At 48.1% G+C, this 23,450-nt stretch overlaps 1 protein-coding gene across 2 annotated transcripts; it reads right to left on the bottom strand.

The window, feature by feature from the left end:
* Window positions 1–463: 463 nt before the first annotated feature.
* Window positions 464–22,246, bottom strand: GPRC5C (G protein-coupled receptor class C group 5 member C). Of its 2 annotated transcripts, XM_038757343.1 has the most exons (5): window positions 22,228–22,246; window positions 8,245–9,319; window positions 3,870–3,964; window positions 1,673–1,819; window positions 464–485 (listed from the first exon to the last, which is right to left on the bottom strand). In XM_038757343.1, exons 1-5 carry the CDS (start codon window positions 22,234–22,236, stop codon window positions 477–479), a joined length of 1,335 nt encoding a protein of 444 aa, XP_038613271.1. In that variant the 5' UTR covers window positions 22,237–22,246; the 3' UTR covers window positions 464–476. The 2 variants fall into 2 exon arrangements, with proteins under 2 accessions (XP_038613271.1, XP_038613270.1); XM_038757342.1 differs by lacking the exon at window positions 464–485 and having other exon boundaries at window positions 641–1,819.
* Between the last annotated feature and the right edge of the window lie 1,204 nt (window positions 22,247–23,450).

The following is a 23,450-nucleotide window of genomic DNA, read 5'->3' on the forward strand; positions in this document are numbered from 1 at the left end:
CATGCCCAGCACTATTCTAAGCGCTGGGATAGTTATGATACAATCAAATCGGACCTGGTGTCTGTCCCACATGAGGGTCATAGTCTAAGAGAGAGGGAGAATAGTTATCATGGCCCCCGTTTTACAAATGAGGAAGCAGAAGCAGAGAAGTTAAGTGACTCTCCCAAGTCACACAGCAGGCAAGTGGTGGAGCTGGAATTAGAGCGAGGAGTCTCCTGACTCCCAGAACTATGGGCTCAAGAAGAAAAAAAGGAGGAAGAAAGGGAGAATGAACAAAAGAGGAAGGCAAAAGTGCACTTGAGACTGTGTCTCTTCTGTTGCACTCTCCCAAATGCTGCCAGAAACAAGGACTTGGTGAATTATGGTAAACGCCCCTCCCTCCACTCCCTGCCCTTCTCGCCATGGGTTCTAATCCTGCTCTGCCACTTGTCTGCTATGTGAATTTGGGAAAGTCACTTCATTTCTCTGGGCCTCAGTTACCTCATCTGTAAAATGGGGATTGAGACTGCGAACCCCAACAGGACTGTGTCTAACCCGATTTGCTCATATCCACCCCAGCACATAATAGAGTGCCTGGCACAGAGTAAGTGCTTAACAAATACCATAATTATTCATTATAATTCCTAGCCCTAGAATTCACAGGGTCGAAGTCTGACCATCCTCTTTCTAACTTGGAGTTCACACATCTCCAGCTGCTTTATCCACAACAACCCAACACCATGGAATCCTCTTCCCACCCCAGCCCCTACCGCTCTCGCTGCTTACAGAAATCATTTTTGATTTCCTCTCTGAGAACCCAGGAGCAGGTAGGTAATTATGTCGGGGGCGATTATGCGAGGAAATACGGTACGCATTTCGATATTTGGAAAAAAAACCCAAAACCGTGCATGAGCAGGGAGAGGGAAGGCTGTGGATACTGAATCAATTGACAGACTCTTGTTTCAATCAGGCAACGTCTAGGTGGGATCCAGGGCATCAATCAGTTGTATTTATTGAGCATTCATCAATCAATAGATCAATCAATGATATTTATTGAGCGCTTAATATGCGCTTACTGTGTACAGAGCAATGCACTTGGGAAAGTACAATACAACCAGGTTGGTAGCTGTAACTCCTCCCCATGAGGATCTTACAGTCTACTGGGAAAGTGTTCATCTCAAAGAGATACACCAGAAGTCCAGACAGGGAGAAGACTTAAAGGGAAGGAGGACAGCTGACAGCAGCCCAGATCGGAACGACTCAGGCCCAGAAGAAATATAAAGCAATAATGCATTTTATTAGACTTCCCCTGTTCCTCACAGAGGAGCAAGGCTCGGAATAGTCCGTGTCACCGGCTCTGAGCAAGGCTCTGAGCTCATGGGCTCCTTCAAGCCGGATGGAGGGCGGGGCCAGTGGCTGTTGACGTGATGAGTTTCTCTCAACATGGCCTCCAGAGCGAGCTCCTTATACTTAAAACACTGTGAAGCAGGGAGGAGTCTGGAATTCTCATCCACCCTTTGGCAGGCAGAGGGGAAATTGAGGCACGGGGAGCTATGCCAATAGATTCCCCTCAAGGCTGTCCAGTGAGTCGGCAGTGGAGAGAACCCAGGAGTCCCAGGGCAGCTCGCCCCTCCCGGCTGCTTCATTCGTCCACGCGGTGGGCTCAGTCCCACACATAAGGGTTGGTATAGACCTGCAGATTCTTGTCCTTGTGTGGCCCCGGGGCCTGGCGGCTCTGGGCGGCAAACACGTCTTCGGCTCGCAGGGTGGAGTTGGCGCTGCCCAACACCTGGCTGTTGGCAGTGGCCCGGGGGAGGATGACATCATAGGGCCCTTCCGACTGGGAAGAGAAGAACATGGGGGCATGGGTGTCGGGCGGGCGCTGGATGCAATCTGTCCGGGTATCCTACTGGGAAGAATCATGCCCGCCAGCCAAGCCGAGGGCGTGATTCTGGTCTCCCAGGCTGACCAGACGGAGAGGCCCGGGCTCGGACCAGGATGCCCTCCCATTGGCAACAAACTGGGCTTGGGCAAGAGGGAAAGGGAGGGCCTCCCCTCAGGGAAAAACCACCCTGGGAAACCCTTTCTTCTCTGGCCTTTGAGGGTCCACATCCTTCCTCGGGAAGGAGGATGGACAGCAAACCCACTGGACGTCCAGGAAAACAGGGCCTGCTTCTGGGAATCTTTTCTCAGTTCAAACTACCGATCCATTCAGTTGGTCAATCGTATTTATTCAGTGCTAATGGTGTGCAGAACACTGTACTAAGCCCTTAAGAGAGCACAATATAACAATAGAACAGACACATTCCTTGCTCACAACAAGCTGACAGTCTAAAGGGGGAGATAAACATTAATATTACCAGCATGTCCACCAGGAATGTAGCCCCTTGCCCATCCCAGCCTCAATCCCATCTCCAAGCCTCTGGGAAAGCTCACATGTGTCTGGAATGTTCATTCCCGCTAGAGGGAGCAGGGAACCTTGCTCTCTGTCCTGTCCCTCCCCTTGGGGTGTGCAAACAATCTTGGGAAACCCACCAGGGCAAAGCTGATTCGTATTCAGAGTTCTGGGAAGGCTTATTACCGAGGGTTCAGAGAACACAATGTGGGCTGGAAGTCTATTTGAAGTGTTCTACACCCAGTATCAATCAATCCACGGCATTTATGGAGTAGTTTCTGGGTGCACAGCACTGTAGATTAGGATTAATAGATTGTAAAACACCTCGAGGATAGAGATCATATTTACTAACCCCTTTGTATTCTCCCAGGGGTTTAGTACAGTGCTCTGCACCCAATGCTCAATAAAAGTGATTCCACCAGAGCTACCTTAATGCTCAAACCCCTTGTCCCCTCCTACCTCACCACTCTCCTACTACGACCCAGCCCGCACACTGCTAACCTTCTCCCTGTACCTCCATCTTGTCTATCTCGCTACCGACCTCTCACCCACATCCTGCCTCTAGCCTGGAAAGCCCTTCCTCCTTATAGCCAACAGACGATTCTCCCCTCCTTCAAAGCCTTACTGAAAGACATCTCCTCCAAGAGGCCTTCTCTGATTATACCCTCCTTTCCTCTTCTCCCACTCCCTTTTGCCTCACCCTGTGTTGTTCCCTTAAGTCATCCCCCCCTTCCCAGCCCCACAGCACTTAAATCCATATCTGTGATTTATTTATTTTTATTATTATCTGTCTCCCCCTCTAAACTGAAAGCTCACTGTGGGCAGGGAATATGTCTGTTATAGTATTCTATTGCACTCTCCTAAATGCTTAGTACAGTGCTCTGCATACAGTAAGTACTCAATAAATATGATTGAATGAATATTGTACTCTCCCCCAAGTGCTTAGTACAGTGCTCTGCACATAGTAAGCACTAAATAAATAGGATTGACTGGTTGGAGCCTGTAGTACTGTTGCTGAGAATGGGAAGGGTATTAGGTAGAATAGTGACAGGTAAGTCAGAGCAGAATCATTTAGAGGAAGCCCCCATCTGCCAACACATCTGGCCAGCCTCAGCTGGAAACTCCCACCCAGCTTCCGTATAATAATGATAACAGTGGTACTTGTAAAGCAATTACCGTGTGCCACGCACTGTATTAAGCACTGGGGTGGATACAAGCAAATCGGGTTGGACACAGTCCCCCATCCTCCATGTGGCTCACAGATTTAATCCCCATTTTAAAGGTGAGGGAACTGAGGCATAGAAGTAAAGTGACTTGTCCAAGGTCACACAGCAGACAAGTGGCAGAGCTGGGATTGAAACCCACAACCTCTTGGCTCCCAGACCCATGCTGTATCCACTATACCATGCTGCTTTTAGCATGCCATGCTGTTTCTAGACTGAGACACCCCAAGTTGGCCAAAGTCTCTCACTTCCCCTTCCCAAGAGTCACTTACAGGGCCTTTATGCATCAGAGCCATCTCCGTGGGCTGGTACACACTGGTCAGCATCTGTCCATTGTATCCGCTGTATGGAGACACAGGCTTCTTGGCTGGAAAGAAGAGAACAGGACAGTAGGTACAAGGGTGAGTCCCAAGCCAGTGTTCTTAGCTTCCAGCTCTACCCTGTAAGCTCATTGTGGGCCGGGAATGTGTCTACCAACTCTAGTAAATAGTAAAAATTATAACAATAATGGTATTTAAGTGCTTACTCTGTGTCAGGCACTGTACTAAGCTCTGGGGTAGATACAAGGCAACTGGGTTGGACACAGTCCCTGTCCCACATAGGGCTCACAGTCTTAATCACAAAATTCCAGATGAGGGAACTGAGGCCCAGAGAAGTGAAGCGACTTGCCCAAGATCATCTAGCAAACATGAGGCAGATGGGACTAGAACCCACGTCCTTCTGACTCCCGAGCCTGTGCTCTATCCACTCAGAGACACCCCAAGTGCTTAGTACAGTGCTCTGCATACAGTAAGCGCTCACTAAATATCATTGATGGATCAATGATTCCAGAGGCCGGGCTGGGCTGCCTGGAAAGCAGACTGACAGGAGGAATGCAGGAGCGTGGATAGAGCACTTATCGGGAACATCCGGAAATAATCCCTCAAGACTAATAACCATAACTGTGGTATTTGTTAAGGGCTTACTATGTGCCAATCACTGTACTAAGTGCCGGGTAGATACAAGATGATCAGGTCCCATGTGGAGCTCGCAGTCTGAGTAGAAGGGAGAACAGGATTCCAATGAGAACTGAGGCACAGAAGTAGTGTAGTGGTTAGAGCACGGGCCCGGAGTCAAAAGATAATGGGTTCTAATCCCCACTCTGCCACTTGTCTGCTGCGTGACCTTGGGCAAGTCACTTTACTTCTCTGGGCCTCAGTTACTTCATCTGGAAAATGGGGAACGACATGCTGAATCCCACAGGTACTGTGCCCAACCTGATTTGCTTGTAATAATAATAATAATAATAATGGCATTTGTTAAGTGCTTACTATGTGCGAAACACTGTTCTAAGCGCTGGGGAGAATACAAGGTGATTAAGTTGTCCCACGTGGGGCTCACAGTCTTAATCCCCATTTTACAGATGAGGGAACTGAGGCCCAGAGAAGTGAAGTGACTTGCCCAAAGTCACACAGCTGACAAGTGGCGGAGCCAGGATTATAGGAGCCAGGACTGTACCCACCCCAGCACTTAGTACAGTGCCTGTCACGTAATAAGCGCTAAACAAATACCATAGTTATTATTATTATTATTGTTAAGTGACTTGCCCAAGGTCATGCAGCAGGTATGTGGAGGAGTCAGGATTAGAACTCAGGTAGGATCTGGCCTGGTCCATCTCCCACCTCATCCTAACCAATCCTTTAAAGATGGGACGGCAAGTAGATCGGGTATTCTGCTGGTGCTGGGAGATCTCTGAACCCCAAATTTGAGGGTCGACCAGACTCCCTTCTTTCCCAGAAATCCCAGTCTGCTGAATCAATCAATGGTATTTATTAAGCGCTTACTGGATGAAGAGTACTGTACTAAGTGCTTGAGAAAGGACACTAGGACAGTGTCGGTAGACAAGTTCTCCGCCCACAAGGAGCTTATAGTCTAGACTTCATCCCGTGCTGGTGGCAGAGATGAGGAGAGAGAATCTCTCAACACTTCCCATAAGGACGAACTAGCCCTCACCCTCCTGGGGCCAGAACAAGGCCCCATGAGCACTTACTTCCTGCTTGAAGTGGGTCAGAGCCTATGGAGAAGGGTGTGCTTGGGGTCTGTCCTTTCTGACCCCGAGATTATGCCAAAGGGGTTGAATCTGATTGTAACCCCAAAACTCCAGCCTGCTGAGGGACCTCAGGAAAGTCACTCAAACCTCTAGACTGGAAGTTCGTTGTGGGCAGGGAACGTGTCTGCCAACTCCATTATATTGTACTCTCCCAAGGGCTTCATTTACTGCTCTGTTCCCAGTAAGTGTTCAATAAATACCATTGATTGTAACACGATTGATTAACCTTTCTGGGACTCATTTTTACTAAAGGAGGTGGGCGGCCTAACAGAAAGGTCTTGAGACCTGGGTTCTAGCCCCAGTTCTGCCATTCTCCTGCTGTCTGACTTTGGTCAAATCACTTAACCTCTCTGGGCCTAGCTTTCCTCATCTATAAAATGGGGATAAAATCCCCACTATGTCCCACTATGACTGTGAACCCTACAAGGGACAGTACTGTGTTGTTCTGATTTTCCTGTACCTACTCCTGCATTTAGTACAGCACTTGGCATATAGTAAGTGCTTTCGAAAACAGTGTGGTCTAGTGGAAAGGGCACAGTCCTAGGATTCAGAGGACCTGAGTTCTAATCCTCACTCCACCATTTGTCTCTTGTATGACCCTGGGCAAGTCCCTTCACTTCTCTGTGCCTCTGTTACCTCATCTGTAAAATGGGGATTGAGACTGTGAGCCCCATGTGGAGCAGGGACTGTGTCCTATCAGGTTAGCTTGTAATAATAATAATAATAATGGCATTTATGAAGCACTTACTATGTGCAAAGCACTGTTCTAAGCACTGGGGAGGTTACAACATGATCAGGTTGTCCCACTTGGGGCTCACAGTCTTAATCCCCATTTTACAGATGAGGTAACTGAAGCGCAGAAAAGTTAAGTGACTTGCCCAAAGTCACACAGCTGATAAGTGATGGAGCCGGGATTTGAACCCATGACCTCTTACTCCAAAGCCCATGCTCTTTCCACTGAGCCCCGCTGCTCCTCTAGCCATGCTGCTTCTCTTGTATCTACCCCAGGGTTTAGTACAGTGCCTGGCACGTAGTAAGTGCTTAACAAATACCCCAAAAGTGCTTGACAAACATTATTATTATCATTATTAATTTTAGTATCATTACTTTAGAGTTACTCCTAAAGCATGCCACCCCTCCCCTAGTGGGCTATTACAGAGAGGCTACTGAATAGTCTTCAGTAGCAGAGCTGGCTCTTACAGGGGTTTATGTCACTCCCTCCTTTCTCCCCCCACACCCCATGAAACCACAGCTCGAATAAAGCTGCCTAAGTGCTGAACTCAGTCTATTGATTTTTCCATTAAAAATAAAACCAACAACCCACAGTCCTGAAGTGTTTACCTTGCGAGAACAAAAGCAAAGAGCTATTTGGTCTTGGCAAAAGGGTAGAGGGTGGAAACTGGGGTGGGAGGATAGTGGAGATAGATAGCCTACTCACTCCTCTCCATCCCCAAGCCTCATGTAGGGCTTGTAAAGCTTATAAGCTTTTATAAGATTACAAACTCTGGGGAACAGCAGTACCTCGTTGAAAAAGTACAGGCCTGGGGTCAGAGGACCTGAGTTCTTATCCTGGCTCCACCAATTATCTGTTGTGTGACCTTGGGCAAGTCCCTTCAGTTATTTGTGCCTCTATTACCTCATCTGTAAAATGGGGGTTAAGATTGTAAGCCCCATGTGGGACAGGAACTGGGTCCTGTTACGATGATGATGGTATTTGTTAAGCATTTACTATGTGCCAAGCATTGTTCTAAGTGCCCGGGTTAAATACAAGGTAATCAGGTTGTCCCACACAGGGCTCACAGTCTTAATCCCCATTTTACAGATGATGTAACTGAGAGAAGTTAAGTGACTTGCCCAAAGTCAGACAGCTTATAAGTGGCGCAGCTGGAATTAGAACCCACGAACTGTGACTCCCAAGCCCAGGCTCTTTCCACTAAGAACTTAGTACAGTGTCTGGCCTATATTAAATGCTTAACAAATACCATAATTATTATTAGGAAGAGCTGGACCACTGTACTTGGAGTCACAGGACCTGGGTTTTAATCTCAGTTCCTCCACATACCTGCTGTCTGACCTTGGGAAAGTCACTTCACTTCTCTCTGCCTGTCTCTCTTCCTCCCTCTCTCTTTCTCTTGGTATTTAAACACTTACTATATGCTCTAAGTGCTGAAGTAAGTACAAGTTAATTAGAACAGACACAGTCCCTTGTCCTGCGTGGGGCTCACGGTCAAAGTGCCACTAAATGGGGCTTTTGAAATCCCATGTGGAACCTGATTATCCTGTGTCTACCCCAATGCTTAGAACAGTGCTTAACTGATAGTGCTTAACAGAAACTGCAATTATTATAATCATTATCATTAACTTTGCCTGTTGAGGAACAATGGGAATGTCCAATTCTTGAGGATGCAGGCTTAAAATTCCCTGGCCTGACTGCTGATTCATTCATTGAGTAGTATTTATTGAGCACTTACCATGTGCCCTGTACTGAGTGCTTCAGAGAGTCTAATACAGCAGTAAATAGACAAAGCCTGTGGTCAGGTCCACCCCCCAGTACTTACCGGAGGAAGGCTCATCCATGGAGAAGGCCTTGTTTTCCACAAACATGCTCTGAGCCTTCTGCTCTTTCAGAATGGTCTCATAGCCCACCCCGCGGGTGGGGTAGCCGTCCCCGTGGTAACTCTGCTCGGGGCTGGACTTGGTCACCTGGGAGACCTCGGGGATGACGTAGAAGAAGAGGAAGGTCCAGGCGTTGGCAGCCAGGGCGATGGCCAGCGTGGGGTCATCCCAGGTGGGGCCGGCTCGCCGCTCGTTCCCATAGGTGTACATGACAATCCAGACCACCCAGATGGCTATGGATGCAGTGGTGGTAAGCAGGAGGAAGAAGCTGTGCTTCCGCCACCGCTTGAAGCCACCACAGAGAGGGGGCCAGGCCCCAACGAAGGCCACCAGCAGAAGGAGCATCACATAGATGAGCGCCATGACGAAGTCGGCGTTGGCCACGTCGCAGGAGGTGGCCCCTGCCCCACTGTCATTTCCAGGGTGGCCTGCCGGCCCCCCGCCCCGGACCAGGGTGATGACCATCCACTCTGTGTTGATGACCACCTCCACCGCAGCCAGCAGGAGGGCCACTGCAAAGGTCACCCAGCCCCGGGGGCCATGGTTCTTCCTTGCCAGGAGGTTGAGGGCGAAGACGTGGGCCACCAGGCAGGAGAAGCAGATCCCGAAGAGGACCCCAAAGAGGAAGCGCCGTGAGGCGCAGGTGGAGAAGTTGGGCTTGACCACGCAGGCAAAAACCAGGCAGAAGAGGCCTAGGGTCCCCAGGAGGAAGAAGACCTGGGTACCCAGCAGGCTCCTCTTCCTGCCATCCTGCACGAAGGGGAAGCTGGCCACCAGAATGATGGTGAGGACGAAGGACGAGACGATGCCAGCCCCAGCCACCGCCTCCAGGACGATGCCCCAGGCCCCGGACCGGTCACACAGGTTGTAGTAGATGGGGTCTAGGTCCGGGCCACAGCCGGGAGGGGCTGGCGTCTGGCCCTCGCTTCCAGGGAGGAGGAGGAGGAGAAGCCACAGATGGATGAGCGGGGCCATCCTGGCTCCCGAGCCTAATCCCATTTGGGATGCTAGAGCGGCCTGGAATGGAGAAAGGAAGTCACGATGAATGGTCGAAGCTGGACGGAGGTTGGTCCCTGCCCTTGGATGCAAAGTCAGTCAGTCGTATTTATTGAGCGCTTACTGTGTGTAGAGCACTGTACTAAGCGGTTGGGAGAGTACGATATAACAATAAATGGATGCATTCCCTGCCCACAATGGCCTGAGTTGCCTCAGTATAGCAAATGAGGCAGGTCCACACTGACCTTGGAGGCCTACTGTCTCCAGGCCACTGATGTCTTAGAAGCACCATGGCCTAGTGGATAGACCCCGGGCCTGGGAGTCAGAAGTTCCAGGGTTCTAATCCCAGCTCTGTCACTTGTCTGCTGTGTGACCTAGGACAAGTCACCTCACTTTTCTGAGCCCCAGTTCCCTCATCTGTAAAATGGGGATTAAGACTATGAGCTCCATGTGTAACAGGGACTGGGTCCGACCCAATTATCTTGTCTACCCCAGTGCTTATTGTTATTAATATTGGCATTAATATTACTATTTGTAATATTGATGTTGTAATCTAATTATATAATTACATATTAAATCATATACGTTGCAATGTTAGTATTTTCTATGTGCCAGGAACTATTCTAACCCTCTGGATCACGCCCACACCATCTTCCTTCGGGTTTTCAGACTCTTGCATTGTGTTGGCTCAGATTCAATCGCAATAAGCACCCTTAGAAGCCCCTTAAGATTAAATAAGGATGGTATTTATTAAGCTCTTCCATATGCCTAGCACTCCTCCACATGCTGATATAGATATGAGTTAATCACACTGGATACGGTCCCTGGTTCACATGGGACTATCCCAGTCTTAGGAGGAGGGAGAATGAGCATTAAATCCTCATTTTACAGTTAAGGCAACTAAGGCCTGAGAAGTTAGTGACTTGGCCAAGGTCTATGAGCTCTGTGAATGACACTGACTGCATCTCATCTGATTAGCATGTATTTGCTCCAACACAGGATAAGGACTTAATATTATTTTTATTATTTTTCCAATTGCAGGGTTCTCTGGGAGCCTACCGCCCCCTCCCTACATGGTCTAGATACAGATGGGACAGGAGCTGGGCAAAATCCTGGAAAAGCAATGTGGGCCAGTGGAATGAATAGGGACCTGGGAATCAGAGGACCTGGGTTCTAATCCCGGCTCTGCCACTTGACTGCTGTGTGACCTTGGGCAAGTTACTTAACTCTCTACATTTCCATTTCTTCATCTGTAAAATGGGAATTCAATACCAGTTCTCCCTCTAGACTGGGGGTACCTTGTGGGACAGGGAATCCATCCACCCCAGCTCTTGATACAGCGCCTGGTATCTAATAAGCACGAGACAAATGCCAAAATTATTAGGGATAAGAATGTGTGAGCCAGACAAGGAACATCCCAAAGAAATCACCCAGAACAGGCCTCGCAGAAGCTGTGGGGATTCCAGATATTCCTGGAAAATTCCCCCTCAATGCTGCTACCCTCTTTCTACGTTTCCTTTGCAGGGTGATAGACCCTGTAATAATAATAATAATGGTATTTGTTAAGCCCTTACTCTGTGCCAGGCACTGTAAAATGATAATAATGATGATGGCATTTGTTAAGTGCTTACTATGTTCCAGGCACTGTACTAAGCACTGAGGTGGATACAAGCAAATCAGATTGGACACAGTCCCTGTCCAACATGAGGCTCACAGTCTCACCCCCATTTTACAGATGAGGTAACAGGCCCTGAGAAGTGAAGTGACCTGCCCAAGATCACCCAGCAGACAAGTGGGATTAGAACTCCCAGGCCTGTGTTCTATCCACTACGGCATGCTGCTGTACTATGCGCTGCTTAGAACAGTGCTTTGCACATAGTAAGCGCTTAGTAAATGCCATCATTATTTTATTTTATTTTTTACATTGTAATGGGGTTGGACACAGTCCCTGTCCCACACAGGGCTGACAAGTTTAATCTCCATTTTAACACCAGGACAGTTAGGGCAGCTGCTACCTGTCACACCTGCTCCATTCTCCCCTCTGCTTGCCCTGGAGGCCCCGGTGGGAATCAGCTGATTACACAGTGCTCCTCTCTGGCTCCCATCCCAGCAGCCAGAAGCCAGCACCCAGCAACGGCCCAGGGGTAAGGCGGAATGTTCTTCTCTCCATTCAGCCTCGTGTCCTCCTGGTCCCCTCCCTTCCTGACTTTGCAAACTGTATCGCTGCTCCTGCCCTTCTCCCATCTGCCTAAACAACTCTTTTTTTGTGGTTGATGGTATATGTTAAGGGCTTACTATGTGCCAGACACTGTACTGAGTGCTGAGGCTTTACTGTTAAGTGCCTTAGAGACATTTCAGATTCATAGTGATGTTTTCCAGAACGTCCTGTCCTCTGCCATAATCTGCAACCTTTCTAATGGTTCTTCCATTATCGTTGTTATGGTCTCTATCCATCTAGCTGCTGGTCTGCTTCTTCCATGTTTTCCTCGTACTTTTCCTAGCATTAGTGTCTTCTCCAGAGAATTAATCCTCCTGATTATGTGTCCAAAATAGCTAATCTAAATGGACACAAGTTAATATCAGGTTGGACACAGTCCCTGTCCCCCTGAGGGCTCACGGTCTTAATCCCCATTTTTTTTTTTTTTTTACAAAGGAAGGAACTGAGTCACAGAGAAGTGAAGTGTCTTGCCCGAGATCACCCAACCGACAAGTGGCAGAGCTGGGATTAGAACTCAGGTCTTTCTGACTCCCAGGCCTGAGGTCTATCCACTAGTCCACTCTGCTTCTTCTTCCTATCCTTCCCCTTCTCTGGCCCAAAATACCCATGTGCTAAGCACTGGGCTGGGGGCTGATTTAGAAACAAGGTCTACGGTCACATTTTCTCCAAGAGACCCTCCATGATTAAGCCCTCTTTTCCTGAGCTCACTTTCCCTTCTGCTTCATCTCTGCACTCAGATCTGTGACCTTTGAGTCTCTGCGCTCAGATCTGTGACCTTTGAGAATTTGATATTTACTCTGCCCTCAACCCCACAGCACTTTACATACAAATCTATAAATTATGTATTATAAATTATTTATTTATATTAATGTCTGCCTCCTCCCCCAGATTATGGGCACGACATATGTCTAGCAACTGTTGCATTGTACTCTCCCAGTCATTTAGTACAGTGCTCTGCACAGAGCAGGTGCTCAATAAACTGATTGACTGATCGATCATCAGATTGGACAGTAGAAAACAATCCTTGTCCCAAATGGGGTATTTAAGGGTTCTAGTTTGCAAGTCCCCTGAGAGACAGGGACTGTGTGTCTAAATCCTACCTGTGTTTTTTCTCTCTGCTCTCAGTACAGCTTGGCTTAGTGGAAAGAGCACAGGCTTGGGAGTCAGAGATCATGGGTTCTAATCCCTCCTCCTCCACTTGTGAGCTGTGTGATTTTGGGCAAGTCACTTAACTTCTCTGTGCCTGTTACCTCATCTGTAAAATGGGGATTAAGACCGTGAGCCCCACATGGGACAACCTGATTTCCTTGTATCTATCCCAGTGCTTAGAACAGTGCTTGGCACATAGTAAGCACTTAACAAATATCATATTATTATTACAGTGCTCTGTGTACAGTCAGTCCTTAATAAAATAAATGCAATTACTATTACTAAGAGGGAGAAGAACAAGTATTAAAGCACTCTATCTGGATTACTATTCCCCATGCCCAGAAATCCCAGAGCCACCAACACTATTATTATTATTATTATTATTAAGTGTATGTGGTAATCACTGGGGCAGAGACAGAATAATCAAGTAAGCCCTCTAGATTGTGAGCTCGTTGTGGGCAGGAATGTGTTTGTTGTTATATTGTACTCTTCCAAGTGCTTAGTACAGTGCTTTGCACACAGTAAGTGCTCAATAAAAAAGATTGAATGAATGATCATAATAATACTAAAGACTGTAGTTGTTAAGTGTTTACTATGAGGCAAGCACTGTACTAAATGCAGGAGTAGATAAAAAAATAATCCAGTCCCACGTGGGACTCACAGTCTAAGAGGGAGAACAGGGTTTGAATCTCCATTTTATAGATGAAGATACAGAGGTAGAGAGGGTAAATTACTGGCCCAAATTAACCCAGCAAGTAAGTGCCAGAGCTGGTTCTCTTAACTTCCAGCCCCAAACTAATAGTAGTGACATTTGTTAAGTGTTTACTATATGCCAGCCATTGTACTAAACATTGGGGTAGATGACAAATATACTCAGCATACAATCCCTGTCCCACATAGGACTCACAGTCTAAGAGGGAGGGAGAACAGGTATCTCACCCTCATTTTACAAATGAGGAAACTAAGACACGGTGAAGTTAAGTGACTGGACCAAGGTCACACAGCAGATGAGTGGAAAAGGGGGATTAGAACCCAGGTCTCTAGCCTCCCATCCTCATCCCCTTTCCACTAGACCAAGCTGCTTTCCCAAGAGAACCGCTTAATAACTATCATAACTAACTCATTAACCAACACACCCTCCTCCCTTGCATCACTCTGGGAAGATTCAGAGTCCAGTCTAAGTAAATAAATACCCTACCAACTAACCATTCAGTGTCCCTGGCCTCAATCAATCAATCAATCAATTGTATTTATTGAGTGCTTACTGTCTGCAAAGCACTGTACTAAGCGCTTGGGAAGTACAAGCTGGTAGCATATAGAAACAGTCCCTACCCATAGACAGTGGACTCACAGCATATCAGCTGATAGTTGCCTTTTCGGTACCATTCTTTGTCTTCCATTAGGACACAAACAAAACAGAAAAATGCACTTATCAGGAACACAGAATTCACTTCTCTCCCTCACCTATAGAGCAAAATTCCTTCCCTTCTTCCTTCACTCTTTCAATTGCATTAATTGTGTACTTACTGTGTGCAAAGTACTGTATTCATTCAATCGTATTTATAAAGCGCTAATTGAGAGCAGAACACTGTACTAAGCGCTTGGGAAAGTACAATACAACGATAAACAGTGACAATCCCTACCCACAACGAGCTCACAGTCTAGAGGAGGGAAGATGAACATTAATACAAATAAATAAAATTATTAAACGTAGTAGAAGTAACAGCCGTCATATTAGTAGTAACAGTAGTATTTATTGAGCTCCCTCTGGGTGTGGTGCACTGTACTAGGTTCTTGGGAAGTTCAGAATAATAAGGTGACCGTTCCCCTGCTTACAAGGAGCTTCCACTCTAATCAGTTCACTTCCACTGGCCCTGGGACCCCCTTCATCCTGGGGCTTTCCACCCCCTTCCCCCTCATGCCTGCCCTCTCCTGAAGGGCCTCCACATTCCAGGCTCGGAGAGTTAAGGTCATCCCCTCTTTCTGCCAGCATTTCCCTCTGCCATTTCCTCTCTGTCACTGTGGCAGCACAGAGAAAATCATATTCATTGATCCATCCACCAAGAGGCGTCTGAAACCAGCTCTTCCACCTCCAACCCTTTGCTCTCTCTCACCCCTTCCTCAAATCTGCCAGAACCCACCTCCTTCGGATTAAGAAGCAGCGTGGCTCAGTGGAAAGAGCACAGGCTTTGGAGTCAGAGGTCATGGGTTTGTATCCCAGCTCCGCCACGTCTGCTGTGACCTTGGGCAAGTCACTTCACTTCTCTGAGCCTCAGTTACCTCATCTGTAAAATGGGGATTAAGACTGTGAGCCCCCACATGGGACAACCTGATCACCTTGCATCCCCCAGCGCAGTGCTTTGCACATAGTAAGCGCTTAAATGCCACCATTATTATTATTATTATTATTATTATTCATCTCCCACCACCATGACTAGAGCACGGGCCTGGGAGTCAGAAGGAATTGGGTTCTAATCCCAACTCCCCCACTTGTCTGCTGTGTGACCTCGGGCAGGTCACTTCACTTCTCTGTGCCTCAGTTACCTCATCTGTAAAATGGGGAATGAGACTGTAAGCCCACCGTGGGACAACCTGAGGACCTTTTAACCTCCCCAGTGCTTTGCACATAGTAAGCATTTAATAAATGCCATTATTATTATTATTATTATTCTCTGGGCCTCAGTTCCCTCATCTGTAAAATGGGGATCAAGACTGTGAGCCCCACTGGGACAACCTGATTGCCTTCTATCTATCCCAGCACTTAGAACAGGGCTTGGCACACAGGAAGCCCTTAACAAATACCATAACATTATTATTATTATTATTATTATTATTATTATTATTATTATTATTATTATTAGAGAAGCCATGTGGCTTAGTGGAAAGAGCCCTGGTGGCAGATGATTTGGCAGCTCCAACTCTGCTCGCCTGATCAGGGTGACCTTGGACGAGTCACTTAAACTTCACTGAGCCTTAGTTCCTTCATTTGCAAAACGGGGATTAAATGCTTGTTTTCCCATCTCTTTAGACTGTGAGCCCTGTCTGACTTGATTGTATCTACTCCTGAGTTTACTAAGGTGCTTGACACATCATTAACATATAACCGATAACAATTACTATTACCATCCCAGATCGTTTCAGCCTAACAGCCGCTCTGCATTTAATCAATCAACCCATCAGTTTTCTCTGTAAAATGGGGATAAAATACCTGCTAATCCTTATCTCTTGAACAGTGAAATTTAGACAAAGGCAGTGAATGGGTGGGCAGAGATCTTGAAGTGTTTGACACCCAGTAAGTGTTTAATGACTACCAAAATGTTTGAGTTTTAACTCCTTGAGAGAAGCCCTTTCTCAAAACTCTCCCAAGCACATAGTGAGAAGGTGCTTACTAAATATGCTGCTGAATTGGTTGGTTCAACTTCCTAAAGAGCACGCACCTCTGAAGATAATTTTTTCTTCTTTTGTCATTTTAGCAAGTATTTACTGAGCGAGAGCAGGGATTGTGTCTGCTGCACTGAGATCTCCCAAACGCTATAGTACAGTGCGCCTGTTATTATGGTATTTAAGTGCTTACTATGTATCAAGCACTGTTTTAAGCGCTCGTATAGGTACAAGCTAATGAGGTCAGGCACAGTGCCTGTCCCACATGGGGCTCACAGTCTAATTAGGAGGGAGAACAGGGTTTGAATCCTCATTTTTTTTTCTTTACAGTTGAGGAAACTGAAGCACAGAAAATAATAATAAGATGAATTGTGGTATTTTGCTACGGGTTTACTGTGTGCCAGGCTTGTTATAAAAGCTGGGGTAGATAACATCATCGGGTTGGACACAATCCCTGTCCCACATGGGGCTCACAGTCTTAATCTCCAGTTTTACAGATGATAATAATAATAATAATGGTATTTGTTAAGCGCTTACTATGTGCAAAGCACTGTTCTAAGTGCTGGGGAGGTTACAAGGTGATCAGATTGTCCCACAGGGGGCTCACAGTCTTCATCCCGATTTTACAGATGAGGTAACTGAGGCACAGAGAAGTTAAGTGACTTGCCCAAAGTCACACAGCTGATATTTGGTGGAGTGGGGATTTGAACCCATGACCTCTGACTCCAAAGCCCGGGCTCTCTCCACGGAGCCACACTGCTTCTCTGGAAACTGAGGCCCCGAGAAGAGAAGTGACTTGCCCAAGATCACACAGCAGACAAGTGAGGGAGGTGGGATTCGAATCCAGGTCCTTCTGACTCCCAGGCTCGTGCTCTTTCCACTAGGCCATGCTGTGTCTGCCCACAGTAAGTGCTCAATAAATATTACAGTGCAAGATGCTCTGCACACAGTAAGTGCTCAATAAATACGAGTTAAATGGAGATCACAGGCTGAATTTCCTGAGCAATGCTTGGAGATTTTGAGTTTAGATTCTTTAGATTCCTCTGAGTTCAGCCTACGTTCTTAAAGTTTATCAGCCTGGCCTACAGAAGAGGTTAGGGGAAGAAAAGCAGCATGGCCTAGTGGATAGAGCACGGGCCTACGAGCCAGATGGACCTGAGTTCTAATCCCACCTCTGCCACTTAATAATAATGATGGCATTTATTAAGCGTTTACTATGTGCAAAGCACTGTTCTAAGCGCTGGGGAGGTTACAAGGTGATCAGGTTGTCCCATGGGGTCTCACAGTCTTAATCCCCTTTTACAGATGAGTTAACTGAGGCACAGAGAAGTTAAGTGACTTGCCCAAAATCACACAGCTGACAATTGGCAGAGCTGGGATTTGAACCCATGACCTCTGACTCCAAAGTCCGGGCTCTTTCCACTGAGCCACGCTGCTTCTCAGACTTGCCTGCTGTGTGACTTCGGGTGAGTCACTTCACTTCTCTGGGCTTCAGTTTCCTCATCTGTGAAATGGGGATTAAGACTGTGAGCCCCATGTGGGGCAGGGACCATGTCCATTATGATTTGCTTGTATTCACCCCAGTGTTTAGTACAGCGCCTGGGACCCAGTAACAAATTCCAGAATTATTATTGTTGTTATTAAAGACACCCCCCCCCCCCCACCCAAGAGAATCTCTCCTCTCCTCTCCCCCTCGCCTCATCCCCTGGCAGTACTTTCCAGGCTGGAGATCAGGGCCCGACTTGGGTTCCTTCCCACACAAAAGGCCTTTTCGCTTTCGCTCCTGGGAAGCCACACAAACATTTTTTAATCACCTTCAAAATCAGGCTTTCCCCAGGCCCAGCGGCCCGGCTTCCAAACGCGGGTCCGGTTCAGTCCGGCCCAAACCTCGAGCTGTTTGGTCAGCCAGCTGGGCGGAGAGGGGACTCTTTGGACATGGGGAGGGGGTGGGTTTGGGGTTTGAAACCAGAACGGACCGGCTTCTTGAAAGCAACACAAGTCCGGCAGCTACTCAAAGCGCCTGTCATTCTCATATCCCCGTCTCACCACCATTCCACCTCCCTCCATTCCCCCAGCAGCAACGAAGACCCCCAAGGAGAAAGACCCTGAACTCGGGGCTTTGAAGTCTACCAATTTGGGGGGTCTTGTCCTCCTTGCCCACCTCGCCCCTCAGCTCTCTCTTCCCTGAGCTTCTCAGCCTCTTTGCTTTCCCCTCCATTTAAGAAGTCTTTCCGATCTATTAACATATCGATTGTTTTTCCATTTCCTCCCCTCTTAAGGCTTCATCTTCTGCTCCATCCTAGCCCTGAGGAAACTGGAGCTGACCCACTCCCCAGACTAGAGGTTGCTCCCACCCCAACCCTCCCCACCAAGGAGTTACAGGCGGGTGTGTTTTGTTTTTTATGGCGTTTGTTAAGCGCTTACTATGTGACAGCCACTGTACTAAGCACTAGGGTAGATACATGAGAAGCAGCGTGGCTTAGAGGAAAGTACATGCGCTCGGGAGTCAGAGGTCGTGGGTTCTAATCCCATCTCTGCCACTTGTCAGCTGTGTGACTTTGGGCAAGTCACTTCACTGTGCCTCAGTTACCTCATCTGTAAAACAGGGATTAAGGCTGTGAGCCCCACGTGGGACAACCTGATTACCTATATTTCCCCCAGCACTTAGAACAGTGCTCGGCACATAGTAAGCGCTTAACAAATATCATTATTATTATTATTATTGTTACATACAACCTGATTTGCTTGTATTCACACCAACATTTAGTACAGTGCCTGGCACATAGTAAGCAGGATGGCGTAGTGGATAGAGCACGGGCCCGGGAGGCAGAAGGACATGGGTTCTAATCCCCCCTCCTCCACTTGTGAGCTGTGTGACCTTAGGCAAGTCACTTCACTTCGCTGGGCCTCAGTTACCTCATCTGTAAAATGGGGATTGTGACTGTGAGTCCCACGTGGGACGGAGACTCTGTCCAACCCGATTTGCTTGTATCCACCCCAGCGCTCAGTACAGTGCCTGGCACCTAGTAAACACTTAACAAATATCATTATTATTAAGCATCTAACAAATACAGCAGTTATTATCATTATACGATATGATCAGGTGGGACACAGTCTCTGTCCCACATAGGGTTCACGGTCTTAATCCCCGTTTTACAGATGAAGTAACTGAGGCACAGAAAATGAAATGACTTGCCTAAGGTCACACGGCAGGCAGGTGGCAGAGCTGGGATTAGAACCCAGGTCCTTGCGACTCCCAGGCCCCTGCTCTATCCACTAGACCACGCTGCTTCAGGCCTCCAGGATTTCTGGGGCGAAAGGACTTTTGCCCGGGGATTGGGGGGAGGGGGTATCTTTTCTCTAAAACTGTTTTAAAACGCCAAAGCCAGAAAGACCCAGATGCCTGAATAGTTAGGTCACAGCCCTCAGGGGATCCGGGAAGCAAGAACTTCTAGTTTTGAAACTGTCCCCAGTGCCTTAAGGCTCGGGGCTTTAAATATTCCTCTCCTCTCTGGATCAGGATTTAGGCGACTTTCCAGAAAGTTTTTCCTCCTCTGACTCCTACAAATCCAAGCTGGCCGCCCAGTGCTTAGGAAGAAGCATGGTGTAGTAGATATTCATTCATTCATTCAATCGTATTTATTGAGCGCTTACTGTGTGCAGAGCACTGTACTTAGCCCTTGGAAAGTACAATTCGGCAACAGATACTGTCCCTACCCAACAACGGCCTCACAGTCTAGAAGGGGGAGGCAAACAACAAAACTAAGCAAGTAGACAGGTGTCATCATCATCAAAATAAATGTCAATATCATCAAACTAAATAAAATTATAGATATATACATATCATTAATAAAATAAATGTAGTAATAAATATCTACAAATATACACAAGTGCTGTGGAGAGGGGAACGGGGTTAGAGCCCGGACCCGGGAGTCAGACGGTCATGGGTTCTAATCCTGCCTCTGCCCCTTGTCTGCTGTGTGACTTTGGGCAAGCCGCTTCACTTCTTTGAGCCTCAGTTCCCTCATCTGTAAAATGGGGAGTAAGACTGTGAGCCCCAAGTGGGACATGGACTGCATCCAACCAGATTAGCTTGTATCTGCCCCAGCGCTTGGTACAGTGCTTGGCGCATAGCAAACACTTAACAGACAACATAAAAAAAGGAAATAAAAAATAATCAGGAGGTAAGGGCTGCTTGCTACCTCCCAGCCCCACTCCAGTGCTTCTCTGTGGCTGTGTCCATCTGCTCTAAAGGAATTAACCCATCTTTTCCAGGGGGGAAATGAAAGTTCCTTGGAGGGTCAGAAGACTTGGGAAGACAAGGAGACAGTAAGGCTGGTTATAAAGGGTCCAGGATGAAACATTCATTCATTCAGTCGTATTTATTGAGCGCTTACTTTGTGCTAAAGGCTGTACTAAGCCCTTGGAAAGTACAATTCGGCATCAAACATATGGTGGGAGGGAATCTGCGGGTGGAAAGGGGGGAAAGTGCGCGTGCAGGCAGCTCTTTAATAACTATGGTATTTGTTAAGCGCTTACTATGTGCCAAGCACTGTTCTAAGCGCTGGAGCACCGTTCTAAAGGCTCTTTCTGGGGGCCTCTCTGCAGGAAGGGGTCCCCCCCCCTCAGTTTCCCCCTAAGTCAGAGCTGGGGTCCGTCCGGCGCCCGCCATGAGGGGCTGTCCGAGCTCTACTTTCCCAGGAGGGTTGTCCCTGGTGGAAAGATGTCCATTCCCAATGTGGGAATCTGTTCCCCCTCCCAAACAATCCCCTTCCCCCCCCCCCCAAAAAAAAGGATTTGTGTGGCTCCGCAGGAATCCGTCCCCTAAGAGTGAATATTGACCTCTGGCTGTCCGAGGGGCGTCCCCAAATGTCCAGGGAGAGACCCCCTCCCCCAGTCCCCAACCCGGGTCCCTGGGACCCCTCCCCAGCCTCTCCCCTCCTGCATCCGACCCTCTTGGAGTTTCCTCTGGGGGAAAATCCAGCTGGAAACTTTTCCGAGGGGCTCTGGAGTGAGCGCAGCCCCCTCCCCCAAGAAAACCTCGCAGGAGAAAGGGAAGCCTTCTTACCTGAAGGCGCAGAGCGCACAGCGCACAGTGGCGCGGCTAGGGGAACCCTGGACTCTGAGCCTGGTGGACCCGCCTCCCTCGACTGTCCCTGGCTCTCCGGCCTCCTCCTCTTCCCAGGGGGAGGCCGGAGACCTGACATCACGGTGACATCAGCTCCATTCAGGGCTCTTATCTGCCTCCCCGCAGGGCCATGAGTCCGCCCAAGGTATCTGGGCAATCCGTTTTGCATGTTCACAAAACCTTCCCGGATCCCCGCCCCACCTTGATCCCTTCCTCTTCTTCTTTTGTTATTCTTATTATTACAGTCTTTGTTAAGCGCTTACTATGTGCCAGGCACTGTTCTGTGCCCCGGGGTAGATGCAAGGTCATCAGGTTGTCCCACGAGGGACTCACAGTCTTAAGCCCCATTTTACAGATGAGGGAACTGAGGCACAGAGAAGTGAGTAATAATAAAAATAATGAGAGTATTTATTAAGTGCTTACTATGTGCCAAGCACTGTTCTGTGCCCTGGGGTAGATAAAAGGTAATCAGGTTGTCCCACGAGGGGCTCACAGTCTTAAAACCCATTTTTCAGATGAGTGAACTGAGGCACAGAGAAGTGAGTAATAATAAAAACAATGATAGTATTAGTTAAGCGCTTACTATGTGCCAAGCACTGTTCTAAGAGCTGGGGTAGATACAAGGTAATCAGGTTGTCCCACGTGGAGCTCACAGTCTTCATCCCCATTTTACAGATGAGGGAACTGAGGCACAGAGAAGTGAATAATATTATTCACTATGTGCCAAACACAGTTCTAAGCGCTAGGGTAGCTACAAGGTAATCAGGTTGTCCCACGCGGGGCTCACAGTCTTAATCCCCATTTCACAGATGAGGTAACTGAGGCCCAGAGAAGTTAAGTGACTGGCCCAAGGTCACACAGCAGACACGTGGCAGAGGCAGGATTAGAACCCACATCCTCTGACTCCCAAGCCCGGGCCCCTTCCACTAAGCCATGCTGCTGCTGCTTCAGTCGTATTTATTGAACGCTTATTGTGTGCAGAGCACTGTGCTAAGCGCTTGGAAAGTACAATACAGCAATAAAGAGAGCCCACAACGGGTTTACTGGACTCACCCCCCACATTCCTCCGGCCTCTCACTTTCGGGTGGCTTCTGAGATTTGGACTACCTTGCCAATTTTGTTTGCTGCTTGGTAGCACTCACTCAGACTGCTACACACAATCGGAGTGTTTGTGTTGTCGGCGATTCTCGGCTCCTTGCCAACAGTGAGCGCTGGATCAAGCATTCATTCTCCAGGAGCAACAACCACAAGAATCATAATAATAATAATGATGGTGTTTGTTAAGCCCTTACTATGTGCTAAGTGCTGTTCTAAGCGCTGGGGTAGATACAAGGTCATCAAGTTGTCCCACGTGGGGCTCACGATCTTAATCCCCGTTTTAGAGATGGGGGAACTGAGGCACAGAGAAACAAAGTGGCTTGCCCAAGGCCACACAGCCAAGTGGCGGAGTCAGGATTAGAACCCACATCCTCTGACTCCTAAGCCCATGCTCTTTCCACTAAACCAAGCTGCTTATAATAATAAATAATAATAATCGTTAAGCACTCACTAGGTTCCAAACACTGTGCTAAGCACTGGGATAATCAGGACAGACACAGCCACAAGAGGCTGACCATCTTGGGGGGAAAGGAGACAGGCATTTTATCGCCGTTTGACAGATGAGGAAACTGAGGCTCAGGGAAGTTCAGTGACTTACCCAAAGTCGTCCAGCAGGCAAATGGGGGAACGGGGATTGGAACCCCGGTTTCCTGAGTAACTTGCAAACACACACACACAAACTCTCCCCCCCCCCCCCCCCCCCCCCCCCCCCCCGCGCGCTTAATGGCTCTGTACCTTTCCCAAATGTGCCCCCAAGCCTTACCACAGTCCTGTGCCTCTCATTTACTCAATGGTACATTCATATAAATATTCATACACACGCAGGCCTATTTTTTTTTTGGCTGTGCTTATTGGGTCTCTCCTACACATGCACCATTGCACATAAAGTCTTTCTTTGTCACACTTTCTGCGTTCGTTCCCTGCCACACACACACACTTTGCCAGGCAATGTACTTCCCTTTCTCAGACACCCTACCTGGGCCCCCCCCAGAGTGTGGGGTGAGGGGGGCGCTCCCTCATCCCCAGGGCAACTAGCAGGGTGGCCTGACGGAAAGCGCAGAGACCTCGGAATCAGAGGACCTGAGTTCTAATCCACCACTTGTCTGCTGCGTGACCTTGGCCAAGTCACTTCGCTGCTCTGGGCCTCCGTTCCCTCAACTGGTAAATGGGGATTGAGA

Source organism: Tachyglossus aculeatus, chromosome 15, assembly GCF_015852505.1.
Source record: "Tachyglossus aculeatus isolate mTacAcu1 chromosome 15, mTacAcu1.pri, whole genome shotgun sequence".
Lineage (NCBI taxonomy): Eukaryota > Metazoa > Chordata > Mammalia > Monotremata > Tachyglossidae > Tachyglossus > Tachyglossus aculeatus.